This window comes from Akebia trifoliata, chromosome 10, assembly GCF_017979445.1.
Source record: "Akebia trifoliata isolate Shusen 1 chromosome 10, ASM1797944v1, whole genome shotgun sequence".
NCBI lineage: Eukaryota > Viridiplantae > Streptophyta > Magnoliopsida > Ranunculales > Lardizabalaceae > Akebia > Akebia trifoliata.
Window position 1 is genome coordinate 2,420,804 of NC_141384.1, and position 24,227 is coordinate 2,445,030.

The 24,227-nt window shown below is 34.6% G+C and overlaps 1 protein-coding gene and 1 pseudogene across 4 annotated transcripts; both read left to right on the top strand.

The window, feature by feature from the left end:
• Nucleotides 1-322: 322 nt before the first annotated feature.
• On the top strand, nt 323-13,971 carry LOC147392711 (sister chromatid cohesion protein PDS5 homolog C-like). Of its 4 annotated transcripts, none has more exons than XM_086455277.1 (15): nt 323-475; nt 672-803; nt 6,980-7,183; nt 7,391-7,572; nt 9,530-9,656; nt 9,787-9,984; nt 10,341-10,391; nt 10,493-11,386; nt 11,596-11,694; nt 11,879-11,964; nt 12,050-12,101; nt 12,203-12,286; nt 12,367-12,413; nt 13,070-13,144; nt 13,236-13,971. In XM_086455277.1, the coding sequence occupies exons 2-15, from the start codon at nt 708-710 to the stop codon at nt 13,717-13,719; spliced, it is 2,679 nt and encodes an 892-aa protein (XP_086311403.1). In that variant the 5' UTR covers nt 323-475; nt 672-707; the 3' UTR covers nt 13,720-13,971. The 4 variants fall into 4 exon arrangements, with proteins under 4 accessions (XP_086311403.1, XP_086311404.1, XP_086311405.1 ...); XM_086455278.1 differs by having other exon boundaries at nt 329-475; nt 636-803; XM_086455279.1 differs by lacking the exons at nt 323-475; nt 672-803 and adding an exon at nt 5,279-5,682.
• A 6,209-nt stretch (nt 13,972-20,180) lies between these two features.
• On the top strand, nt 20,181-23,432 carry LOC147392712 (cinnamoyl-CoA reductase 1-like; annotated as a pseudogene).
• Nucleotides 23,433-24,227: the final 795 nt, after the last annotated feature.

Here is a 24,227-nt window from a genome sequence, read left to right on the forward strand (position 1 = left end):
AATACGTTATGACCATATTATCTAATTAACAATTTATTCCATAATAATTTATTTACATGAAATACAAAAAGTACTTAATAATATCGTTATGTATTTAAAAAAAAAATATGATCACAGCATACCTACCACTAAATTATGGATATAAGAGCCGTTGCATGAAAGGGCAAACCAGTAATTGTGCATTATACGACAACTCATCCGGGTCGAATCTCAGCCCAGCATTAAAGAAGCCACCTCAGGTGCTCTTCACCACGCGGAAGCCAAAGCCAGAGTGGATTCGAAAGAACGCTGAGTTAAAATCCATAATTCGGGTAAAATCCGCTCCGTTAAGTGGTTTTCTCTTTAAAACGCTTCTCAATTGCTCGAATTTCTTATATTTTTCTTCGCCTCGTTGAGCATTTAGGAGCGAAAGCGAGACACAGAAACATAGAAAAAAATACAGAAAAAAATACTCATTTTTTTCCTGTAAGAGGAGGTAACATGCAAATCTTCGAAACTGATTCAATCGAAGTTTATGTTCGTTTCTGTTAATTTGATCTTCATTTCTGCAAAACCCTATGTTTCGATCTTTCTATCTCTCTGTTTTTAACCCTAGTTAGCTGGCTTTGTTGTTGTTTTTGATGGTTTTTTTCTAGGGTTTTATTAAGGATTTGATATGGTTTGAGTTTCAGAGGGAATTGAAGTTGAGGATCTTTGTTTTGGAGAAAATGGCGGAAAAGGAACTGGAGGACGAGCTAATGAAAGCTGGGAATAAGCTTCTCGAGCCTCCATCTTCTGTTGAAGAACTTCTAGCTTTACTTAATGTAAGCCCTTGTTTCTAGGGTTTTGCTTGTTTGTGATTTTGTTAAACTTCTTGTTAAGTTGGAGAAGTAGATTGCATGTTATACTCTGTGGATTGTCTTGATCAGTGTTGCAGATTGGAGAAGTTGCTATATTTTTCAGTAAAATGGTTTGGTTTGAAATTGGAGATATGTTAATGGTATTTGGTGGGTTGAGTTTTAATTTTTGATGATTCTTTCAGATTGCATGTTTATGGATTTTGAGTCTTTTGTAGTATTTTTTTTGAAATTACTGATCTTTTGGTTTTAGTTTTTAATTTTTCTTTCAGTTTATGCATGTTTATGGATTTGAAGCCTATAAGACCTGGAAGTTGGTCGATTCAATCTTTTCCAAATTTTGATGGATTTGTGGGAGGTTTGAGATATCCAAAAGGAAGACATGCAAATCAATCGAACCTTTAGAGAAATAAGATCTAATACTGTTTTTCGGTAAATGGTTTGTTTTGAATTACTGATCTTTTTAATAGTATTTTGTTTGTAAGGTTTTAGTTTTGATTTTCTTTCTGATTGCATGTTTATGGATTTGAAGCCGATGAGACTTGAAAGTTGGTTGGTTCGATCTTTTTCATTTTTTGATGGATTTGTGGGTGGTTTGAGATATCCAAAAGAAGACATGCAAATCAATCGAACGTTTAGAGAAATAAGATCTAATAGTGTTTTTCGGTAAATGGTTTGTTTTGAATTACTGATCTTTTTAATAGTATTTTGTTTATATGGTTTTAGTTTTGATTTTCTTTCTGATTGCATGTTTATGGATTTGAAGCCGATGAGACTTGAAAGTTGGTTGATTCGATCTTTTTCATTTTTTGATGGATTTGTGGGAGGTTTGAGATATCCAAAAGAAGACTTGCAAATCAATCGAACCTTTAGAGAAATAAGATCTAATAGTATTTTTCGGTAAATGGTTTGGTTTGAGTTACTGATATTTTTAATAGTATTTTGTTTGTAGGGTTTTAGTTTTCGATTTTATTTCTGATTGCATGTTTACGGATTTGAAGCTGATGAGACTTGAAAGTTGGTTGATTTGATCTTTTTGACGGATTTGTGGGAGGTTTGAGATATCCAAAAGGAAGACATGCAAATCAATTGAACCTTTAGTAGTATTTTTCGGTAAATGGTTTGGTTTGAAATACTGATCTTTTTAATAGTATTTTTTTTGTTTTTGTTTTTGATGTTTCTTTCTGATTGTATGTTTATGGCTTTGAAGCCTTTGGACCTAGAAGTTGGTAGATTTAATTTTTTCCATATTTTGATAGATTTGTGGTTGGTTTGAGATATCCAAAAGGAAGACGTTCAAATCCTTTAGAGAAATAAGTTTTATTGGTTAGGTTTGTGGCTAAATCAGAACCGAACCAACATATGTCGGTTCCACTAAATAAGAACTAAAATTGAACCAAAATGCCAATAGAACTGAACCAACCCAAACCAAACTAAGGTCGAGGTTTGGTTTGGTTCCATGGGTTACCAATATCCTATAAACTTAGTTGGAAACGACGTATTTTTAATAAAAAAAATAAAAAAAATTGTATTATAAATCATGAATCTATTTATAAAAAGAAAATCATTAATTTATCCTTAAAGAAATCATTAATCTATGTCCTAACTCCTAAATAATTCATATAATTGAATAAAATTATTTATTTCTTTATAAGGTTTTTTTCCATACAAGCCTTGAACCGGAACTGAACCAAATTGATTGGTTCTCCATTTTCTAAACCCAGAACCGAACCGCAACCAACCCAAAGCTATCGGTTTGATTTGGTTCTTGGTTTGAACGGGACCAAGTTGCACCCTAAGTTTTAATAGTATTTTTCGTTTTGTTTGTAGGGTTTTAGTTGTTGATGCCTTTGAAATTGGAAGTTGGTCAATTCAATCTTTTCCATTTTTTGATTGATTTGTGTTAGGTTTTAGATATCCAAAAGGAAGACATGCAATGAATTGATCCTTTAGAGAAATATGTTTTAATATTATTTTTCGGTAAATGGTTTGGTTTGAAATTACTGATCTTTTTAATAGTATTTTGTTTGTAGGGTTTTAGTTTTTTTTTTTATGTTTCTTTTAGTTTGCATGTTTATGGGTTTTGAAACTTTGAGATATTGTAATGGTCGATTTAATCTTTTCCAATTTTTGATGGATCAGTGGGAGGTTTGAGATGTCAAAAGGGAAGACATGCAAATTAATTGAACCTTTCGAGATTAAGTTTAAAATAAGTTTTCCCCTTCATCATTAACTAGTCTTTTAGGGGATTTTAATTTTTATTATTAGGATCTTAGGTTATTATTGGTAAACTTGGTGCTTTTGAATTATGGGAATTATTCGAACTAGTCAAAGTGCTTTGATCATCATTATTGTCGCTGTATACCAACTCTTCTTCAGTAAAGGCTCACAACTTTGTATATTTTCTTACTACAAAACTTCTATTATGAATCTTAAGAGAAAAGTAGCGCATACTTTGCATTAAATCCTGCCTAAAATAATTGTTTATGAGATTTTGGTTTACTATTAGGAAACTTTAGTCATTATTCATTAACCGTTTGTATAGAATTTTGGGATTTATTTGAAAAAATCATAATGCTTCCTTCATCACTGTTATCATGTATGAGATCTATCTTTAACCATATCTTCAGTTAAGGCACATGTCTTCATATATTTTCATACTACATCCATCCGTGTCAGATTTGACCTTTTGAAATTCAAATGTTTCTTATCTGTTCAGGATTCATGGAACCTTAAGTATATAAATAAATAGACTTCCGAAACTTCTATATGAACCTTATGAGAAATGCCACGTACCTGCATTAAATCCTGCCTTAATTAATTTTGTCCGGGATTTAGGTTTATTATTAGGAGTTTTAGGTCATTATTTATAATCGATAGTTTCCCTTTTTGGATATATTTGAAATAATTGTAACGCTTTCACCATCTTTGCTGTCGTCTATGAACTTTATCTTTAACCATATATCTATATATAAGGCATGTGTCTTCATATATTTTCTTATTGCATTCATCCACTTTCATTTTTGATCTTCCAAACCAAATATTTCTTATTTATTTGAGAGGCACAAAACTAGGGATGGCAGTTCTTAATATGAACCGTGAACATGACTCGAAAATGACATGAAGCTCGCAGATTTGGGTTGAGCCTAATTGTGTTCGATCATAATCGTGGTGATCCGTGTAACCCGATTATTAAACAGTTCATGTATGGGTTAGGGACATCAACCCGTTTAACTTGTTTTGACCTGTTTAACTATCATGTCATTAACGTGTTGTGTTGACTTGCATATGACTCGACTCACAATAACCCATTTAAATCATCCAGCATAGGTTAAGTAGGTTATATTCGTGTTGAGTAGCGTACAACCCTATTCGACTCTGTTTAGAACTTTACAAACATGTTAAGTAGATTATAATTGTATCATGTGCTCAGGTTATGCGTGTCAACTTGAACATGACACAGCCCATTTGTTTATTAAACCGGTTTCATAGTTCATGCCATGTTTCCTGTTTAATAAACGAGTTGAGGGTTTGGGTTTAAGGTTTTGACACTATTATTAAATTGGTCGGGTTCAGGTTAGGTAAATTTTCAGAATACCCTTACGACTCAACATGAACACAACCCGACTCGACCTGACTCAACCCATTGCCACCTCTACACAAAACCTCGTTTCTTACATAGAAAATGGACCTCCAAAACTTCTCAACCCCAACCCCAACCCCACAAAAAGGAAAGAAAAAGAGAGAGAAGAAACAAAAAATTCGGACACTTGGAATTGAGTTATAAGCAGAAAGTAGTGTTCATCTAGTGTGTTGTTTTGCTCCCCTCAATAGAATTCAATGCTTACATCATCATCTTCTAGCTACTCACTCTTCAACAATATCTTTATTTAAGGCACACATCTTCATATTTTTTCTTACTAGTTTCATCCACCTCATTTGTGACTGAAGACAAGTATTTTCTATTTGCTCAGGAGACACCTGAACCTTTCACATGCATAAAAATAGATCTCCAAAACTTTACCAAGTGCCTCTTCCTTCCAAAAAAGAACATTTATAATTAACTTACAAGTGAAAAATATTGCTCATCTAGTGATTGAGTTTTTTTACCCCTTTTTTAAATCATTATATACTGTTTTCCATTTGCTTCTCTTGATAGAATTTAATGCTTCATCATCAGTCATCATGTCTAGCTACTCTATCTTTAACCATATTAATTGTGTAGGCAATTTTGGTTATTATGAGTTTTAGTTCAATATTGGATAACCAATAGTTTTGGATATATTCGAAGTAGTCGTAACGCTTCCATCATCAATGTTGTTATTTTTAATCATATCTTTAGTTAAGGTACATCTTCATATACACCATTTTTATTCAAGAGACACGAAACCTTGTTATTAAATAAAAAATGGACCCCAAAATTTATATTAATTGCCAAGTGCTGAATTCGGGTAAGATCCTTCAGGAAAGAACATCATTTAGGGTGGGGAAAGTAAGCAAAGTCTGGTTTTGGGAGGATAAATTAGCTTTGCAAGATCAATTTCTCGGCACACACACTATATCTTCTAAGAAACATCTCCCAGTGGAGAGCTTTTTGAGGCAAACTAGAGAGGAGATGGCTTGGGGCTTTGGCTTTAGAAGAAATTTCAATTGCTTGGAAATACCTCTTGCTGCCAATTTTATGGATTAGTTGTCCAATGTTTTAATATTCCCAAGGGAGGATCAAATAGTTTGGGTTATCACTAGGGATAAGTTATTTTTGGTGAAGTCCTACAAATCCCTGGTTCAGGTTTCAGGCCAACTGAAGTAGCCAGTGTCTGATAGTGCGAGCGAGATGGCTAATTTTGTATACTCTTTTCGCATTGATGTTCACCTTGACCATCGCTTAAATTTTAATAAATAAACCTTATATCTTATTAAAAAAATATTGATAATAAATAGTAAGAATGGTGTATCGCGGCGTATCTTCTCGCCCATTGGGTTTTCGAACACAGGAAGAAAGTGAGGTGGTTGAACGCTGCACTTTATATAGAAGTGTGTTCCGTATGCCTTATGAAGTATTACAGGGGTAATTATGATCCCCATTCTGCCCTACCTTTCCCTGTGTCCCTTAGTCTCTCAGGCTCTGCTGAAGGCAAACCAAAGAAAGGGATCATGGGAACTTATTTATTGATTTATCTACTCGTGGTTTGCATATTGTTTCTGAGATCATATGGGTGATACCTCTAGTGGGTCTAATGACCTTTTTCATTTGATTTGGAAAATATAGCTATTGAACATTTGGTTGGATCATTGTTGTGCACAATTCCTTTCTAAGCCGTGTCCAGAAATTCCCGTTGTTTGTTTTCCTTTTCTTTTTTCCTCCATATATATATGATTAGTTGCTATTATGCTAGTCTATATTTTAGTTGAGATCATGTTCTAGCCGATGTGCTGTTTTGTTTTCTGCAAGGTTTACTTTGTTTATCTCTTTTGATTCAAGAGTAGTTATTTATTGACCAGTAGAGCAGTTCTAAATTCAATGCCTTTTTTTGGTCTAGTTTCAATGCTAGGTGGGCTTTTAATGTGTCATTTACTCTTAATTAGTCTTTATTTATCTTCACCTGTGAAAGTTTTATTTTGAGAGACACTTTCCTTTTACTAACTTAGTGAATCTTACTAAGGGATGTTGAGCTCAAATGGATTACCAAATTGGCAATCCAAGATTTCATGGAAAACTCAGATTTTTTTTTTTTTTTGGGTTTGATCCTAGGCTTTGAAAATAGACGGCTACTAAACTCCCATTGAACTCCCAAATTTAATGGTGGAAGATAACTTTTTTTTAAGGTTTTGTTTTGCTTTTAAGTTTGTAGAATTTTGTTCTCTACATCCTTGTGGCACTGGATGATGTTTTTAAATGCCACAAGGTGAGCTCAACGACCCTTTGTGAGATTTGAAATCTTACTAAGTAAGGCTATATTACTCTTTTTATTTTTATTTTTATCATTAACGCTTTATGCATCTTCTTGATGGTTTTTAGCATAGCTGTGGTGGCTTAAAGTCATTTTCTGTCATTTACTAGCTTCCAGTTATTCTTGTTTGCTTCAATGGATGATTCATCACTATTTCTCATCCTCTTTTTGTCTCCTTGTATTTTTTTTTAGGAAGTAGAGGGTTATTTATCTAAGGTGCAGCAATCACCCTCAAAATCTATGCAAGATGCACTTTGTTACCCCATGAAGGCACTGGTTACTGAAAAACTTTTGAGACACTTGGATATGGATGTCAAAGTTTCTGTTGCGTGTTGCATTAGTGAGATCACTAGAATAACTGCACCCGAGGCCCCTTATGACGATGATCAAATGAAGGTATTTTTATTTTTATTATTTTTCCCCCCTGATTACCCTAAAAAAAGATATTTTATTTATCTATTGGGATAAGTGTAGAATTTAATTCAAAGAATAGCTTAATGTCATTTTCATGTTAGCCAGTACTTCCAGTTTTCAGTTTTAGTGGCAGTTCGGACTCTTTTTTTGTTGGCATTGTTGATGCATTTCTGTTTGTTTGCTTTGCAGGAAGTTTTTAATTTGTTTGTAGAAGCGTTTGAGAATTTGTTTGATACATCCTGTGACTCTTACTCCAAGAGAGTTTCAATTCTAGAAACGGTGGCGAAGGTCCGTTCCTGTGTTGTGATGCTGGACCTAGAATGTGACACATTAATAGTTCAGATGTTTCAATATTTTATAAAATCCATAAGGTAAGAAGTCACAACTATTTGGGGTTGTCCCTCTCTCTCTCTCTCTTTGGTAATGTAGCTTGCCAAGGAGTATTTAACCAATGCTACTTTGATGCTAAATATGCTTTGTCGCTTATTGAAATAAATGTTTTCCATTGTTTCACCCACTAAAACCAACATTATGATAACTGGACTGATCATCTCTAGTTGGTGAAGTGTTTGAATTCCCATTAAATTAATATGGTTCAACCATGATATTATAAGGAAATTTATTCTAATTATGAAATAATAAAGGATGAGTTAACCACTATGGCCACATGATTTTCTAGTTGAACTGGCTGGCTGGAATGGTTTTGATGATAGATTTGTTTTTGAAGAAATTATCTGGTTAATGGCCATTCAGACTACTCAATGTATGCTAAACTGGTTTGGTTGAACGGCCAACCCAGTCTACTAGAGCTATGCTTAAACTATTAACTATCATTAGAGTAAACAAATAGATCTGTTAAATTAGCTGTAAGGTGGTCACATCTATTGATTTTAGGCTAAGCAAACACTTGATACTCAGTTTATTTTATGTTTTCCCTACAAAATTCAACCTGCGTCCCTTCTATTTTATTTTATTTTATTTTTTGTCTTTCTCTTGGTGAATGCTATACTGTGTTGAATTTGTGGTATGATGTGTTGTGCTAAATGGAGATAATTTATGATATGGCTGTGGCACTTGAGGGTAACCCTAAAATTCCCTTATGTGTTGTTACGTTAGGTGTAAAAATCGTAGGGGCCATCTTGGAAGGTCATAATAGGAAAGTCACGTTCTAAATAAAAGAAAACATTTTGGAGGTTTAAATTATTTCCTTAGTGTACCTCTCAGCCTTTTCTCCAACGCAGGCTAGTCAGTGGCAGTATGGGTGGACTCATTTTAGTGCCATTTCAATTTTAAATTTAAAGCTCTTAAAAGCTGTGATATTTGCTTCCTATTCAAAATTATTTCTATGTTAGTGGTCATTCGTTTTGGATACGTAGCCTCATCGCACTTTTGATTACTTTCAACTTCTTTTTGTCTGTTCAGAGTTTAATGCCTTAATTGTTGATTCTTGTTTCGCAAGAAATGGAACTTTTATATATATATATATATATTTATTTATTTATTTATTTGTTTCAATTATTCTATGTGATAGTCATTTCTTCAAGAGAAAGCTGCTTTATATTTTACGTGGGAGACAATACATTAGCTTGCTTATAAATAAAAAAGCATTATATTAGCTCAAAACGCATCGTGCCTCCTTTTTATTCATGCTACTTATTACTCTTGGATAAAGTGTAGCTTCTCTTTCATGAACAGATGATAACTTTTGGGTGATTTAGACATTCCTGTCACATTTCGGTCAATATTAGAGAATACACTGTTTTTGAACTGATGACAGGCCCCTCTTGACCTAGGTATTCTCTGAGAGACTATTATAAATGGCTTTAATGCTCTTGTCTTCATGCTCTAACTGAACCCCTATTTCTCCTTGAAAATCTGTGATCTAAAAGCTGTTAACCAAAAACCCTTGTTTTTTCTCCCCCAAATCCATAGTCTTCAAGCTCTTCAGCCTCTATGGGAAATAAATTATGCATATTCATCCTAATTTTCAACCCATCGCAATCTCACCTGTAGAAAACCTTTGATCTTGTTTGCTATTTACATTATGCTAAATCACCCATAACTTTTATCTTGTTTGCCATATGCATCTTGTGCCTTTTCAACTAATGTACTTTGCAGTTCATTGATGCATATAATTTTAGTGTGCTCTATAAAAATCCATCGGGTGTGGCCACCCTATCCATTCATTTTTGACCATCTTTATTTTTTTTGGAGGGAATTTTTGATCATTTTTGTTTTGACTTACTAGCTACAAAATTGTGTGCTCTTCACTTGCTTCTTTTCTCTTGTATGGTTACTAGTGAGGCAACATCGTTCCTTAACTTTCAGGGACTCCCATCCGGATAAGGTCTTCTCCTCCATGGAGACAATTATGACCCTCGTTCTTGAAGAAAGCGAAGATATTTCTGTGGAGCTTCTCTCTCCACTTTTAACTAGTGTGTTAAAGGACAACAAGGTAATATATTCTCCTTGAATCTGTCCGGTTAATCGTTTTTTTATTACATGACCCCATGATTCATTTTCTATATATATATATATTTTTTTCATACTGTATGGATATACTGAAACTTTTCGTCTTGTTTCAGGATGTTTTGCCCATTGCAAGAAAGCTGGGCGAGAAAGTTCTTGGAAATTGCACAGATAAGCTCAAGCTGTGCCTGATGCAAGCAGTGGAATCCATGGGAATGTCTGTAGAAGATTACACTAAAGTTGTTGCCTCTATATGCCAAGGGGAATCTGATACCATTGTGGACAATGATGTTAATTCATCTGATGAACAATTGGTGTGCTTCCCATTCTCTATATAACCTCTTTGATTTGATGTTTTACATTATTTTCTATTTAATCACATGAGGATACTGATTCATGATTCATTTTATGGTATTGTATCTATTTATGCACCCACTTGATTATTGATGCTGTTATTTACCCGGTTCACAGTTTTGTTCAATCTACATGGTTTGCAATTCCACTTAATATTACAAAAATATTTTCGAAACAAAGATCACCTGGTTTCGGGATTACATAATTTTGATTGATCCAATTAATATTCTAAATGAATATTATAAGTGGAATGTGTCTTATAGATTAGAATGATAATCATGATCTATCTCTGACTTATTGATTTGATATGCTTCAGGAGGATGAGATCAAATTGTTGGAAATGACCGGTTCTGATGAGCCACCGCAGGCAAGTATTGTTATTAAATTCTTTTTAAATTTTTTATTTTTTTAAAAGTATTATCTAATTCTTCAGAGAATTTTGCAAATATCTGTTATCTGTTGAAACAGGTGCCTGAAGAAGTAAAATCAGAAGTGGTGTGTACTGAAGAAATTGCTCCTGATGTGGAAGAAACACCAATGTTAGTTAAAAGCAACGGTAGTGCTGAGATTAACAATAATGACTCATTGGTTGGTTTGGATTCTCCAAAAAAGAATCCAGAGCTTTCTCCTTCTACTACTCAGGTTGCTGAAGCTGAGCCTGACAGTTTGGACTCCCCTAAGGAAGTAAAATCAGAAGATATGCCAAATCAAACTACGAGGAAAAGAAGGGGTCGAAAGCCTAACTCTTCAACACAATCAGCAGAAGCATCCGGCCCTTCTCGGATTGAGAGTGGTAAAGAAACTGTGGACCTTCCACTTACGAGAAAAAGTGGAAGCAAGGAAGCTAATAATTTAAATTCTCAAGATCCATCTATCGACGAGGCAGCTGTGCCTTCAGTACATGGGAAAGAAATTCTGACAGAGGTGGATGAAACTCTGAAGGTTGGATCACCATCATCAAATGATGGAACTCATTCCAAGCGTCGACGGGGACGAAAGAAGAAAGAGAACACAAATCAAGACACCGAGTCTGGGCTTCCGTCAGAATCGAAGGGAGCTTTGTTGATTGATAAGATTGAGGATGAAGAAGCCCCACCATCTGCAGATGTCTTGAAAAAGGAACCAGAAGGAAACATTGAAATAGAAGCAAAACCGCATAGACGGTCAAGTAAAAAAGCATCTTCTGCAAAAGTTAATGAATATAATACTCCATCACCCATGAAGAAAGGATCTGGTGCGACAAGTGATTTGGAAGCAAAGCGACGTAAGCAGTCGGGTAAAAAGGTCGATGAAAGGCGTAAACCATTGAGTGGAGGGAAGACTATTTCCAAGAAGGTTGTAATCGGAGAATCAAGTAACAAGGTACTATTTGCAGTGGTTTATCTACTATTCTTTGAGAGATTCTATTGCCACACCAACTTTTGCTAATGCTACCCCAAAGAATTAGCACACATCTTGGGGTGGTGTTAGCAAAAGTTGGTGTGGCAATAGAAGCTCTCTATTCTTTGTAAACAGTACATAGAGTTTCTAGACAACAAGTTTTTCATGTTCTTGCTGTTATGATTGTACAGAAAGTGGTTTCTTCTCCAAAGCCTGCTGCAAAATCAATAATTAAGGATGAAATCACCAAGACAAAATCCAAGAGGAAGCGTACTCCAGGGAAGGAAGAGGTGTGAATCCCGAGTTACTCTTTAATAGCAATCGATTTTCTGCTAGTCATTCTTCTGATTCCACTCGTTTTGTTTTGTTCTTATAATTTTTTTGACATTTTCACTCCATTGCGTATACGGTTATTTCTTGGTTTAAGTAGTTTGTAACATAGAGTGTACTTTAACTCATTCTATTGATTAGCAGACGTCTGGAACACCAGATTCTGTGGAAGATTTAGGTGAGAACCTTGTTGGTTCCAAGATGAAAGTTTGGTGGCCTAGAGATCAGACGTAAGTACTGATCCTGTATTCTTGCATGAGAATGTGATTCTTACACTTTGTAGTCATGGGTGCTGATACTTATGATGTTTTGCAGGTTTTATGAAGGCATTGTCGATTCTTTTGATCCTGTTAGAATGAAGCATAAGGTTGATTTTGCCCCTTATGGGTTCTATACACCAAATATTTTGTTTCTCTCTCTTCTAATTTTTTTATGTACATTGTTTGATGATTGTTTCTTATATGCCAGATTTTATACACTGATGGTGATGTAGAGATACTGACACTTAAAAAAGAAAGATGGGAACTTGTGAAAGAAACAATGGAAGATGTGGTGGGTACACGTTCATGGTTTCTAATTTTTTTTTTCTGTGGTTGATATACTGCCTTTATGCTGATACATTTTTCTAACAGGAACAAGTAACTGATCATCCTAGTCCTGATGTTGCTACCTCTGATATGTAAGTGTCACCATTATACTTGTTTTGGTTTTTTACAATCTTGTTTTTTCCCTCAACAAGATAGTTGAAAAAAGTGGTGGAATGAATTATAGAAAAGCATTTTAATTTTGTGCTATTATTGTAATTTTGATATTCACATGTGCTGCTTAAACATTACTTACCACCATGTAGCTTTATATTATGTTTCTATTTTTATGTTCATTCTTTGTCATTCTAATACTCAATTGTGGAGACCACTTACTTGCTTCTTCATGGAAACCCAAGTGTTGCATGTGCCCATAGTTATAGTTCTCCCAACTTTTGTTTTTTCAAAGGTTAGAACTCGATTCCCCCTGCCCTACGAAAGCTAAAAGACAGTATTGGCTCTTGGGTCCATAATTTGTAATACCCGTCTGCCGAAACTTGACCTCGGTATTGAGCTTGGCAGGGAAATTGGTTTTGTTGGATATGGGAAAGGCTCTCCAAAACTCCTGAATTTTCTTAAGCCAAGCATGTTAAAAAATATCTTGTGTTTTGAGGCATGTGAGCCTTGTGGGGCTCATGGACCTAGCCTCAAGGCTTATAGAAGACCTTTTTTATTCAAATTTTTTCCTTCGCCAAAATTCAAATTATTGCCTTTTTTTTCTGTCTATTTTTCTGATTCATCATTTGACCAGGCCTAAGATTAAAAAGGCGAAAACAAATCCAGTTTCTCCAACCAAGCAAGCAAAGACAGATACTTCATCTAAAAGGTTAGTAGATGAGTATTCAATTTATCAAATATTGGATATTAGGGTTTTTTTTTCTGATGCTGAGGACTAAATTCTAGATTTGGGCTGTTAGGGGGAAAGGAACTTCCACAAGTAAATCCAAAGAGGAGGCCACAAAATCTATCGGTAAATTGAAGGTTGACAGTATCCTTGGCAGCGGATCCACTGACGGATCTGCTAGAATCAAGAATGCCATTACTGGTAAATCCAAGGATAAACTGAAAGCTGATACTCAGAGGACTGTCACAAAGTCCAAGGATGACACACCAAGGACTGCCACCAAGTCCAAGGATGACACACCAAAGAGTGCCACCAAGTCCAAGAATGATACAACCAAGACTGATTCCAAGTCCAAGAATGATACATCGAAGGTTGGCACCAAGTCCAAGGGTGAAACTCCGAAAACTGACAAGAAGTCCAGTGTTAATGGCAGCTCAAGTAAGGGGAAAACTGGGACGTCGAAGGTCCAAGAAAGTGAGGAGGATTTGGCTAAAGAGAAATTTTCGGAATCAGACAAGGTTAGTGGGAAGAAACGGGCTAGAAAGATCAGTGGCTGATGATCTATATCTTACCAGTAGAGAAGCCACTTGTGTTCTGGCAGGTAAATAAATCATATTTAGTCTCTTTTTTTTTTTTTTCTTTTCTTTTTTCCTGTTTTCGGGCAGACAGGGCGCAATGTAGTTGCTACTTGCCTTTCCCGTATAGTAGTCATAGGTTCGAGTTAATTTTAAAAACAATGGTTGTAGTTGAATTCAGTGGTGGTAGTTGAATTTACAATCGTCTGGAAGGGCGTAGACTTAAGTTTTTTTTTTTAAATATATAATTTAAACTCAGTGGTGATAGTTTTAGCTTAATGTGTGGTTTGTTAAATTTTCATTGCATCTGGGTCTTCTAATTGTGGTTCAGATTGGGAGTCTTGTGTGCAGTGCCTTGTTGTGTATGTGAAATGTCTCTTGGCTGTTATTTAGTTGCCAAAACTTCTGTTTATTTTGGTTTGTGAGAACCCATGATCCTTGACCCAGAACCCAGAACCCAGAACCCAGAACCCAGAACCCATCCTTTCACAGACATGCAGATTGGATGGCTCAAGGGCGTTGATGGGTTTACCATGTCTGTCTAGGTGTCCTACCGTTTAAATGCTTAGGGAGCCCTTGATTTTATATCTCAAAGGACCAATATTTTTATTATTTTTTTCGATTATAATCTAATGGGTTTCATTTTAGCCTAAACAGATCATGGTCAGATTAATGCCTATTTGAGTTTGAGTCTTAGCCACACACCAAATAATATTCTTACAGGATTAGGATTTAAGATTAAAATTTAATTGAGTTTGCTATGTAGAGTTTGTCTTTTTATTTAGGATTGTTCTCTGGCATTTTCTATATAAATCTTCTCCTGCATGTTTTTGTGTTGAGCTTGGTTTTAACGGCTTTGATTCGTAATTTCGTTTTAGGAGAAAAAAAAGGGGGTAATTTCAAGGAACTCATGGAGGTTTGGATAAAAATCTTAAGACACCCATTAGGTACTTAAAACTGATGGGATGCTTACGAAAATGTGGCTGAAATGCTTTCATCCTGAAAGTCTTCAAAAACACCCTCAACCTTAAAAGCCCAGCCCATTGTTTTTAATCACTTAAAAATTTCTGTAAGTGAGTTTTTTTTAGTCAATATTCGACATCAAGACTGTCCTCAACCTTCTAATTACTTCAGAAAACGAGAGGACAAAAATACCCACCTATTCAATATGCCAAATGGATCTAGGTGTTAATGGCGTGTGAAGTTAAGTCCTTGTATCTTTAGGTTCATTACACAAATCTATATTAGATTTGTGTATCATCACAGTACAACCTTTATTACAATCATGGTTTTAAAACTCGTTTTCACGCCTCGTCTCACCCATGCCTGTTCTGAGTTGTCTTGGATGAGTCATCTTGTCTTGTTCAAGTCGTCTCGTTCGGCAATGAGAATGATTTTAAACCATTTAAATTTTTTGAGATGATTCTATGGATGAGAGAAAGAGATTGCTTGATTTGGAGGAGGAAGATGAAGCAAACCCCCTACAATTTTGTCTTTTATTTAGTGGTGGAAGAAGAAAGTGTTTACCATGCCCCTTTGTTCTCTGGTCGCTTGGTTGAGATGAGGAGAAAAAATTGATTTGGGATTGAAAGGATAGGGTTTGGAGATGAGAATGGAGATCTCATCTCGAAAATCTTGTCTGATACTGTATCGTTGGTCTTGCGAGATGTTGCCAAACCCTAATACTTTGTCCGTACATCTCGTTGGTGGGTGATGCCAATATGACTTGGCCAATACATCTCGGTTTTGAACAAGTTTTAAAACCACGATTACAGAGCATCTTATTATGTTCTTGTACTCTAATACCATCAGCTAGATAAAAGATGGGTGTTTGTTTGCGTGGTGTTCACATCTTCAACTGGGGGCAGCCTACATGCACCCCAACAGAAGCCCAATCATGGTAGTTGACAATAGGTTGGAGCAATGTCGAATTATACAAGACCAACATATACATATATACCAACATATATATTTAGTATTTTATTATGGTTAATATATTTGACTCGCGACCAAAAAACTTAATGAAATATAATGCCAACTCTGCACAAGAATACGTGCATGTGAAGGATATGGCTTGAGCCCCCATAGTTGTCTATGAATCTCAAGCCACCTTCAGTATATCTGTGGTGAGAGCTGCCTTCATCGCAGATTTGTTGTCAAATATATATACATATATGCCTCTCAACATTGGTATCATAATTCAAGATGAATCAATATGGCTTGAAGATCGCTAATACGAATATGATTAGTCTTGGTGTATCATTGACGATGTGGTGGACCCAAAACTATTAATGATTAAATAACAAGCTACACCTAAAATTTGGTCAAGTTCTAATTGTTCATGTTTATTTTTCTCTTTTTATGATGGGGGTGTCTGAAGTTACATTTGACCAGGGGGACGACCGAAAGAGCCAGGATCCGAGTCAAGGCACATGGGTCCCTCCCTCAGGTACGTGCAATGCCTACACATCACATGTACTGGGCGAGTGAGGGTGCGACCTGCTCATGTTGACTATTTAGAGCAGCTAAGCCTCATAACAATTGTCCTAATATCGCACTGAAAATGTAAGAATAAGATTAGGTAGTGTGTAGAACAGTGTAATTGTTCTTTATCTTTCAAAATGATGCGGCTGAACCATGGCGAGATGAAGGAGAAGATCACTGGCTACTTACTGATATAAAATCTTGAATCCAAAAGACCAAAATAAGAGAGTAATTCTCTAAAACAACTGAAATTTTATTGAAGAAATTCTGAATATTCATCATAATAATTGCGAATAATCATAACGAAAAAGTCTCTAACAATTGTTTAAATAGACTCTACGACTTTTAGTTCACTTTGTATCCCCACCATAATTATCCAAAATAGTAAATTTTTTTGCAATAATAAATATTTTAATTCGCCTAAAATTCTTCTATTTACAATTGCTTAAATAGACTCTACAAACCGTTGGGCTCTCCATCAACATGACCATTAAGATTTGAACAAGAACGCACAGTTCCTATATATCAGTTGCAATCTTTTATGGATTAAAACACGTTTTTTTTGGAATCCCTAACATCCAAATAGTCATATTGATTGAGAGTCTCAACCCTTGGGGTTAAAACTAGCATTTTCCACCTTAGAATAATAACTTTCTAAAAATAAGTGGAACCAGATTGAAAACTCAAAAAGATAACGAAATGCCATTAATTTGTTTATGCTCTTTCCAAGCTTGAAGTACCACTTGTACAAATAAGAATTTTCTTTCTTACATGAAATTTTCTTTTTAAAGGTCAAATCACCTTAAAAATTGATGAAAAAATTGTCAAAATAAAATTAATTCAAACTGAAATTTGACCTTTTAAGCAATCTTTTCTGGGATATAAATATTAGAATCAATCTTGTAGATCTGGTTGTTAATTTTCAAATTAAGTATTGATTTTCTAATTAGAAAATCTTCACTTGATTAATACTCGACTGACATGGCATGGACATAGAATCATAAATCTTTTTTCCTTGAGATACACAATTGCACATCCCCATAAAAGATAGACAGTTGTGTATCGTGAGGAAAATATTTATCTTCCTTTGTGCATGCCACATCAATTGAGTATTGACCGAGTGAAGACTTAATTTCAAATTAGAAAATCATTGTTTTTTTTTTTTTAAATTAAAAAAAAGTTGACTGAAAGATCCAGAATGGTTGATGAGTGGGTTTTGCCAGTTCGTCTCTAATTAAGTATTGGCCACGTGTCATTTTCTCCTTGATTCGATCGAAGTAATCGCATCTCATGTATATATATGTGAATAATGATGAATGCACGCAGTCTTCATATACGGTTGGATACGCGGTTGATATGGCAAGGACACAGAATCGCATATCTTTTTGGTATCCCGATAAAAATAATTTATGAATCTAAACCATTACCAGGTCATCCACGTACCCAATCTCGTACCAAGATCCCAATGAAAACAAGTTACTTCATCATTGTCCTTTTGACAATTCGGAATTTCCTGTTTACAAAATGACATGTTTCTTTCTAAAAAGTGATACTTTTTAGAGGACACTTTGGCATGTTGCATTTTACTGATCATTTAATAAGTAGAGTACCTCATCTGTCTATAGAAATTATGTATTATGAATCGTTGGACTAACATTAAAATTGACATTGATTCTCACATTGCTGATGTCGCGGTACACACATGATCATAGATACATTTTTTTCACATATCTTGATGAAAAACATTCTGTACATATACCCACGTCAATAATGTGAGAATTAATGTTAATTTTAATGTTAAAATAACATTTTTCATTTATTATTATTACTTTGCCTCGTAGGTTCCATCATTATAGGCCTGCCCCTTGGTGGACCTAATCATAAAGATTAATTCTTTATTGATTGATGAGAAAAATTTAACCAAGTGTGTGAGTGTATTTTTGTTCTTTTTTTAAATTGAAACTTGAGAAGAAAAGAAAAGATGAAAATATGGATAGAAGTTTAAAAAAAAGACTTAATTTAGACTTCAAAATTAAATTATTTGTTTGAGAAGATATTGAATATTGAAATACCTCCTCATAATTAATAATTATTAATAATTAATTATATTATTAAATATTAAATATAAATATCTTTTTAAATAATTAAAAAAATAAAAATAAAATTCAATTTACTTATTTATCTAATGGAGATCTAATTCTTAATGGATCCTTAAAATGACTATTCATAACTGATCACAAAATTAATTGTCTCTCATAGTAGACTCAAAATTGATAACTGGGCACTTGTTGACATTCTTAATTTACAATATAATTAGGCTCATGTGAAATCTTAAATCCGAAAAATAGAAATATAATAAAGAATATGAGAGAGCTGTTATTAGCACTCCGAACTTTTACTTGTTCTCAACCATTTAATTATTTTCTTTAATTTTAATTGGGATATAATAAGTAAAATTTTAGGGTGTGTTAATAGTAGTTCTCCTATGCATTTATGACCACTAAAATTTGGTCTCGGTCCGCTTCTGCACTCCCTACCTTCTGTTCACAATAGTACATATAAACATTTAAAGGTGAGTCAGACACTAATTGCAGGCTGAAATGTGTCACTTGGTTAGATGCCTGTCGTCATGATATCTTTTTCCAAATTACCTTTCAGCCCTATTTGGTACGGAGCAAATCATTTGCAAATGTCATTTGTTGGAATCTAATTTACATGGGCGGTTCAAGGGTCATATGTAAAAACATATGAAAAAATAATGATTTTTCAAAATATGGGTTCGAGATTTTGGATTGAACTGATTTTTTGCGAGGATAGTTATTATGATAAGAAGATCTTCCTCATAGAAAAATAGTTCAATTAAAAACTTTTAAATCCATTAAAAACGATTTACAAATTATTGACAAAAAATGATAAAAAATCGACGATCCACATTTTAAATCACTTTTAATGGGGTTAGAAGTTTCAGATTGGACTGATTTTTTTCTCCTAGATAATCTTTCCATCATAGAGATCATCCTCACAAAAAATCAGCTCAATCCGAAACTTTTAACTTGTATTTTAAAAATTTATTAATGTTACATTGTTTTTACATATGTTTTCTCATATGTCCTTTGAACCTGACCCAATTTACATATGTTTGATCACATTCTGAAATTTATTTCCATGAACTTCTTAAACCCTTCACAAATTTTAACAAATAATTTGCGGTTAAAAAAGTGTTGTAAATCATTTGCATGATACCAAGCAGGCCTCAAATACAAATAATATAATAAGTCTTATGGATAAAAATTAATAGAAGATAGGGTGAATTCTCATTTCGTGAGTTAAAAATGAATTATTTACGATTTTGAATAATTATTCATTTTAATTACTAAAATGTGAATGATCATATTTTTGTTAAAAAATTTCAGAACGATAACAAATTTGGTGATTTTAAAGTGACAATTTCACAAATTTAAAGTGACTAATTGGAAATGGTCACTTTAAAAACCTTTAAATGCATTATTGTTCACATTTTGATAATTAAAATAAATTGTGAATTGGAGTCGTAAATTTGTCAAAAGTTGATCACTTTTTTCGTAGATGTCCCTAGAAGACAAAGCTTTAAATATGATTATATGGTGAAGATGCATTCAACTAAATACCAAATTCATATGATTAAGCATTGATGATGATAATGGTGTGGCAGTTGGAAGTTGTACTAGGCCAAATATTTCTCTATTTAAGTTCAATATGATTAAGGAATCATGACCTGATTTTTCCCAAGAAAATATGGTTTGCCGATGAATGATTCCACATTAATTTTAACAAAAAAATAATCCCTTGTTCATTACTCGACATTTAATTATGGTCAGTGCCACTGCCCATGTATAAATAAGTGTAGGATTCTTGTATAATTTGTAAAAGGAGTAAAAACATTTAATTTAGTTGAAACTTTGAGGGGAAGTGTAAGATGCATGCCGGTGGAAAGCTCATCAGTTTCCAGTCAAATAGTATGTGTGACTGATGCCGGAGGTTTCATTGCATCATGGATCGTCAAGTTTCTGTTAGAGAAAGGTTACACTGTTAAAGGAACCGTTAGAAACCCAGGTAAGTTATGTATTATTTTCTGTGAATTATTATTATGAGTTCTAATAAATAAAGTAAGAGTGAGATCTTATTATGAGCTCTAATAGATTCGTGGACAGTCTGCTTTTTGTAAATCATTTTTGATGGGGTTAAATTTTTTAGAATGGACTGATTTTTTGGTGAGGATGATCTTCTCATCATAGAGATCATCTTCACAAAAACTCAGCGCATTCCAAAACTTCTAACCCATGTAAGACAATGCGTGTTGGTCAAATAGTTGGTGCCCCAACGGCTCCCTATTTATTATATATATTTGTCGAAGATGACCCAAAGAACTCCCATTTGAAGAAGCTTAAAGGAGCAAAAGAGAGGTTGGTTTTGTGCAAAGCTGATCTTTTGGACTAGGAGTCTTTATAATGCCATCAAGGGTTGTCATGGGGTCTTCCACATGGCTTCTCCTGTGACAAATGATCCAGTAAGTTCTTCTCTAATTAAATTACTCAAAGAGTCGTGTTAAACTGACATGAAATCCAATCCACTCAATTGATGTGGCATGTGCATGGAGCCATAGATTTGTTTCCTCGGGATACACGAGGAAAATATCTATACTCCTGTGCAGTTTAGAGTATCTTTTTTCGAGTGAGTTTATCAGGATTCTTACTAAAATTTGAATTTTTTTTCTCCCTAATTAAAATATTTCATCTTGGCTACCAGAAGAAAATAAAAAAATTATCTTGGACATGAAATTAGGATGAATTACCACATTTTCGTTAAAAAAAATTCAGAGCAATAATGAATTCGACAGTTTTGAAGTGACTATTTCCAATTGAATCGTGATAATCTGACTATCCCTGGTGGCAAACTCAAGCAACTACCTTGACGTGACAAGTTTGGAAATCGTAGATCTTGCTCATCGGGATACGTGACTGCACTTCCCCTTTAAAAAGTGTATCTTGAGGGAACCGTGTATCCCGAGGAGTGAGATCTACGATTCCCGAACTTGTCATATCAGGTAATCGATTGATTATGCCATGTGAGGTAGTCGGATTATCACGACTCTTTCCAATTAGTCACTTTAGACCTGCGAAATTGTCACTTAAAAAAACCCCGAATTCAATTCTGTGCACATTTTGGTAATTAAAATGAACAGTAAACCGGAATGGTAAATTGGCCTAAAGTTGATCACTTTTCCATAATGCCTCTTCAACTTCTTCAATCAAGAAGCTAGGTTCAAAGTAGCTTAGTTGGTGAAGTCGCCTATGGGTAATGATGGTAACATAGGCAATTAATTTAGTCATCTCATCAAAAACAAGTTTGCAAATGTTTGTTTTTTCTCTCACCCAAAATTAAATACATTTTTTCTGGTCTGGATAAATATTTTTTTATTTTCTTTTTAATGGTTGTACCCATTCTCTTCTTATTCCTCTTCAAGGAATTCTAAGATTTGGTTTTCTACACAATGGAAAAAGCTCTTTAACCTTTAAAGGAACTGGTCATGAGAGTGTGACAATGACTGAGGAAGAAATTGATGGTTAGTAGATCGTAACTGATCTATAGGAAGTCTGTGTTTTTCCTCAAATCCTAAATAAACACAATAGTTGTTTTCTTGATGTTTCAAAATCAATCTCACGTGAATTTCGTCTACCACAACTTTTAATTTTATTCCCTTTTATCTTCTCTCCTTTTCAAGAAGACTTAGGATCCAATAGGGTGACCCTGTATAAGAACACTGTCTATGTGGCACACTTTAGTTTGGAGTTTAAAACACCTCGGACTCCTAACCAAGTCATGCATGCAGCCCAACGTGTTTATTATTCAATTGAAAACTGCCATGTAGACACATATGAATGGGACACCGTATTGGATTGCGACTCTTCAAAGAATACTCCTCCAACTTTATTACCCTTACTCTTCTATCCCTCTTTTTAAGAACACCCTTTCAATTTTATATGATGTCGTTCCTCTTCTCTTCTTTTTCTTAATACCCCCTTTAATTTTATTGTCTTTTCTCTTTTACCCCTTAATCTCAAGAGGATGCCCGTACCTATCACGGGTAAATTCTAGTGTATCTCTAATAGGAATAACTAAGGATGGACGATATTTTTGTTTGTGTGATGGAAGTGGTGATGATTCTCCTCTATTTACTAAGGAAGGAACAAATATTTCTGGAGCCAGCATTGAATGAAACAAGGAATGTAATGAATGCCATAGCGGAAGCCAAAGTTCGTCAAGTAGTCTTCACATCTTCAATCGGTGTAGTCCACATGGACCCCAACAGAAGCCCAGACGCGGTGGTCGATGAGATATGCTGGAGCGATCTCGAATTCTACAAGAACACCAAGGTTTTTATAAATTTATTTTATCCCTATTATTTTGGGATTTTGGGATGTACTAAGTAATTTTTTCTTAGGGATGCACTTATTATACCACACGAGACTTGAGACATTGAGTATGAAATTAAGGCTTTTTCCAATTTTTCCAATAAATGAATTTTGAGGAAATTATGTGATATTCTTTGCCGAATTGTAACCATAAGATTTAATTGGACCTTTGACCCTAGAACATTAGCTTGACTATATAGTCTTTACCCATCGACTTTAATACATATTTGATCATAGTAAAGATTGATCATTGCGATCGGATGGGTTCAGTGTCTAAGACCTATCAAAACCCGTTACTCGATCCCTTACCCATTTTTTCTTAGTCATAAATTAACCCAATTCTATATTGGAGTTTTTCTAACTCATGATGGAAAAATTGATTTAAATGGTATGGGCAGAATTGGCATTGCCACTCGAAGGTGGTGGCAGAACGTGCGACTTGGGAGATTTCTAGGGACAGAAATGTGGAATCTGGTGGTTGTGAACCTGGTTCTAGTGCTGGGACCACTTCTCCAGCCCATGATTAACGCTAGTACAATTCACATTTTAAAGTACCTCACCGGGGCTGTTAAGACCTACGCCAACCCTACGCAGGCATATGTGCATGTGGAGGATGTGCATGGCCAAGCCCATATACTTATCTATGAAATCCCATCAGCCTTTGGACTATATATTTGTGCTCAGAGTGGACTTCATCGTGGTGATGTTGTCAAAATACTCACTAAGTTCTTACCCGAAAACCCCATCCTGAACAAGTAAATCGTCATAATGTGAAAAAAACCCAAATTTGACGGATTAAGAGGTCGAATTGGCATCGAATTTTTCATTATCAAATTTTTTTCTTCGACAGACCGAAACTGTAAAATTAATGAAGGATGAGAGAAATTCGACAACTCTAAACCGTCAAATTTAAAAACATCAAGAATTTCAACGGTCCTAGACTATCAAAATTCAGTTTCTAAAATTTGTGAGCTTTGGCCTGTCAAATATTTATGTTGAATTTTCCAATTTTCACGTAGTGCGTCATCATATATTTATTTGGCTAGGCTAAGTTATATCATGGTCGGAAGAGGTTAAGGTGGACTCAACAAGATTTGAACTCAACACTCCTCAAGCCTTGCCAACTTAACTAATTAAGTTTTCATATTATCATCATATCCATACCATTATCATCATGCTAATGACTAGAAGTTATCATATTGAGTAGGTACGAAAGAGTGGGCCCACAATTATTAGTGATCAAAATAATGCCACGTACACTTAAAATCTGGTTAAGTTCTAATTGTTCACGTTGATGGATGCAGTGACTCTTAACTAGGATCTATCTTCTTTCAAATTTTTTTCTTTTGGATGGCTTTAAGATGAATATTGTGTAATTATTGTTGATCTTTGGAATTGTCGACCTATTTTCTTTCACAAAGTCAATTAAGTTTTAGCGAGTTAAAACAAAATGATGAGATTGATAGGGGTTGGTGCAATGCTGCACCAAATTTCCATTTGTAGGGCACCCGATGGATGCTGACTTAGGGTGGGGGGATTGAATTACCCCTTATT

Coding starts and splice junctions, on each gene's coding strand:
- LOC147392711 (XM_086455277.1), top strand. CDS start 708: ATGGCGGAAAAGGAACTGGAGGACGAGCTAATGAAAGCTGGGAATAAG. Junction 11,387..11,595: donor TCGGAGAATCAAGTAACAAG/GTACTATTTGCA, acceptor ATGATTGTACAG/AAAGTGGTTTCTTCTCCAAA. Junction 12,414..13,069: donor GATGTTGCTACCTCTGATAT/GTAAGTGTCACC, acceptor TCATTTGACCAG/GCCTAAGATTAAAAAGGCGA.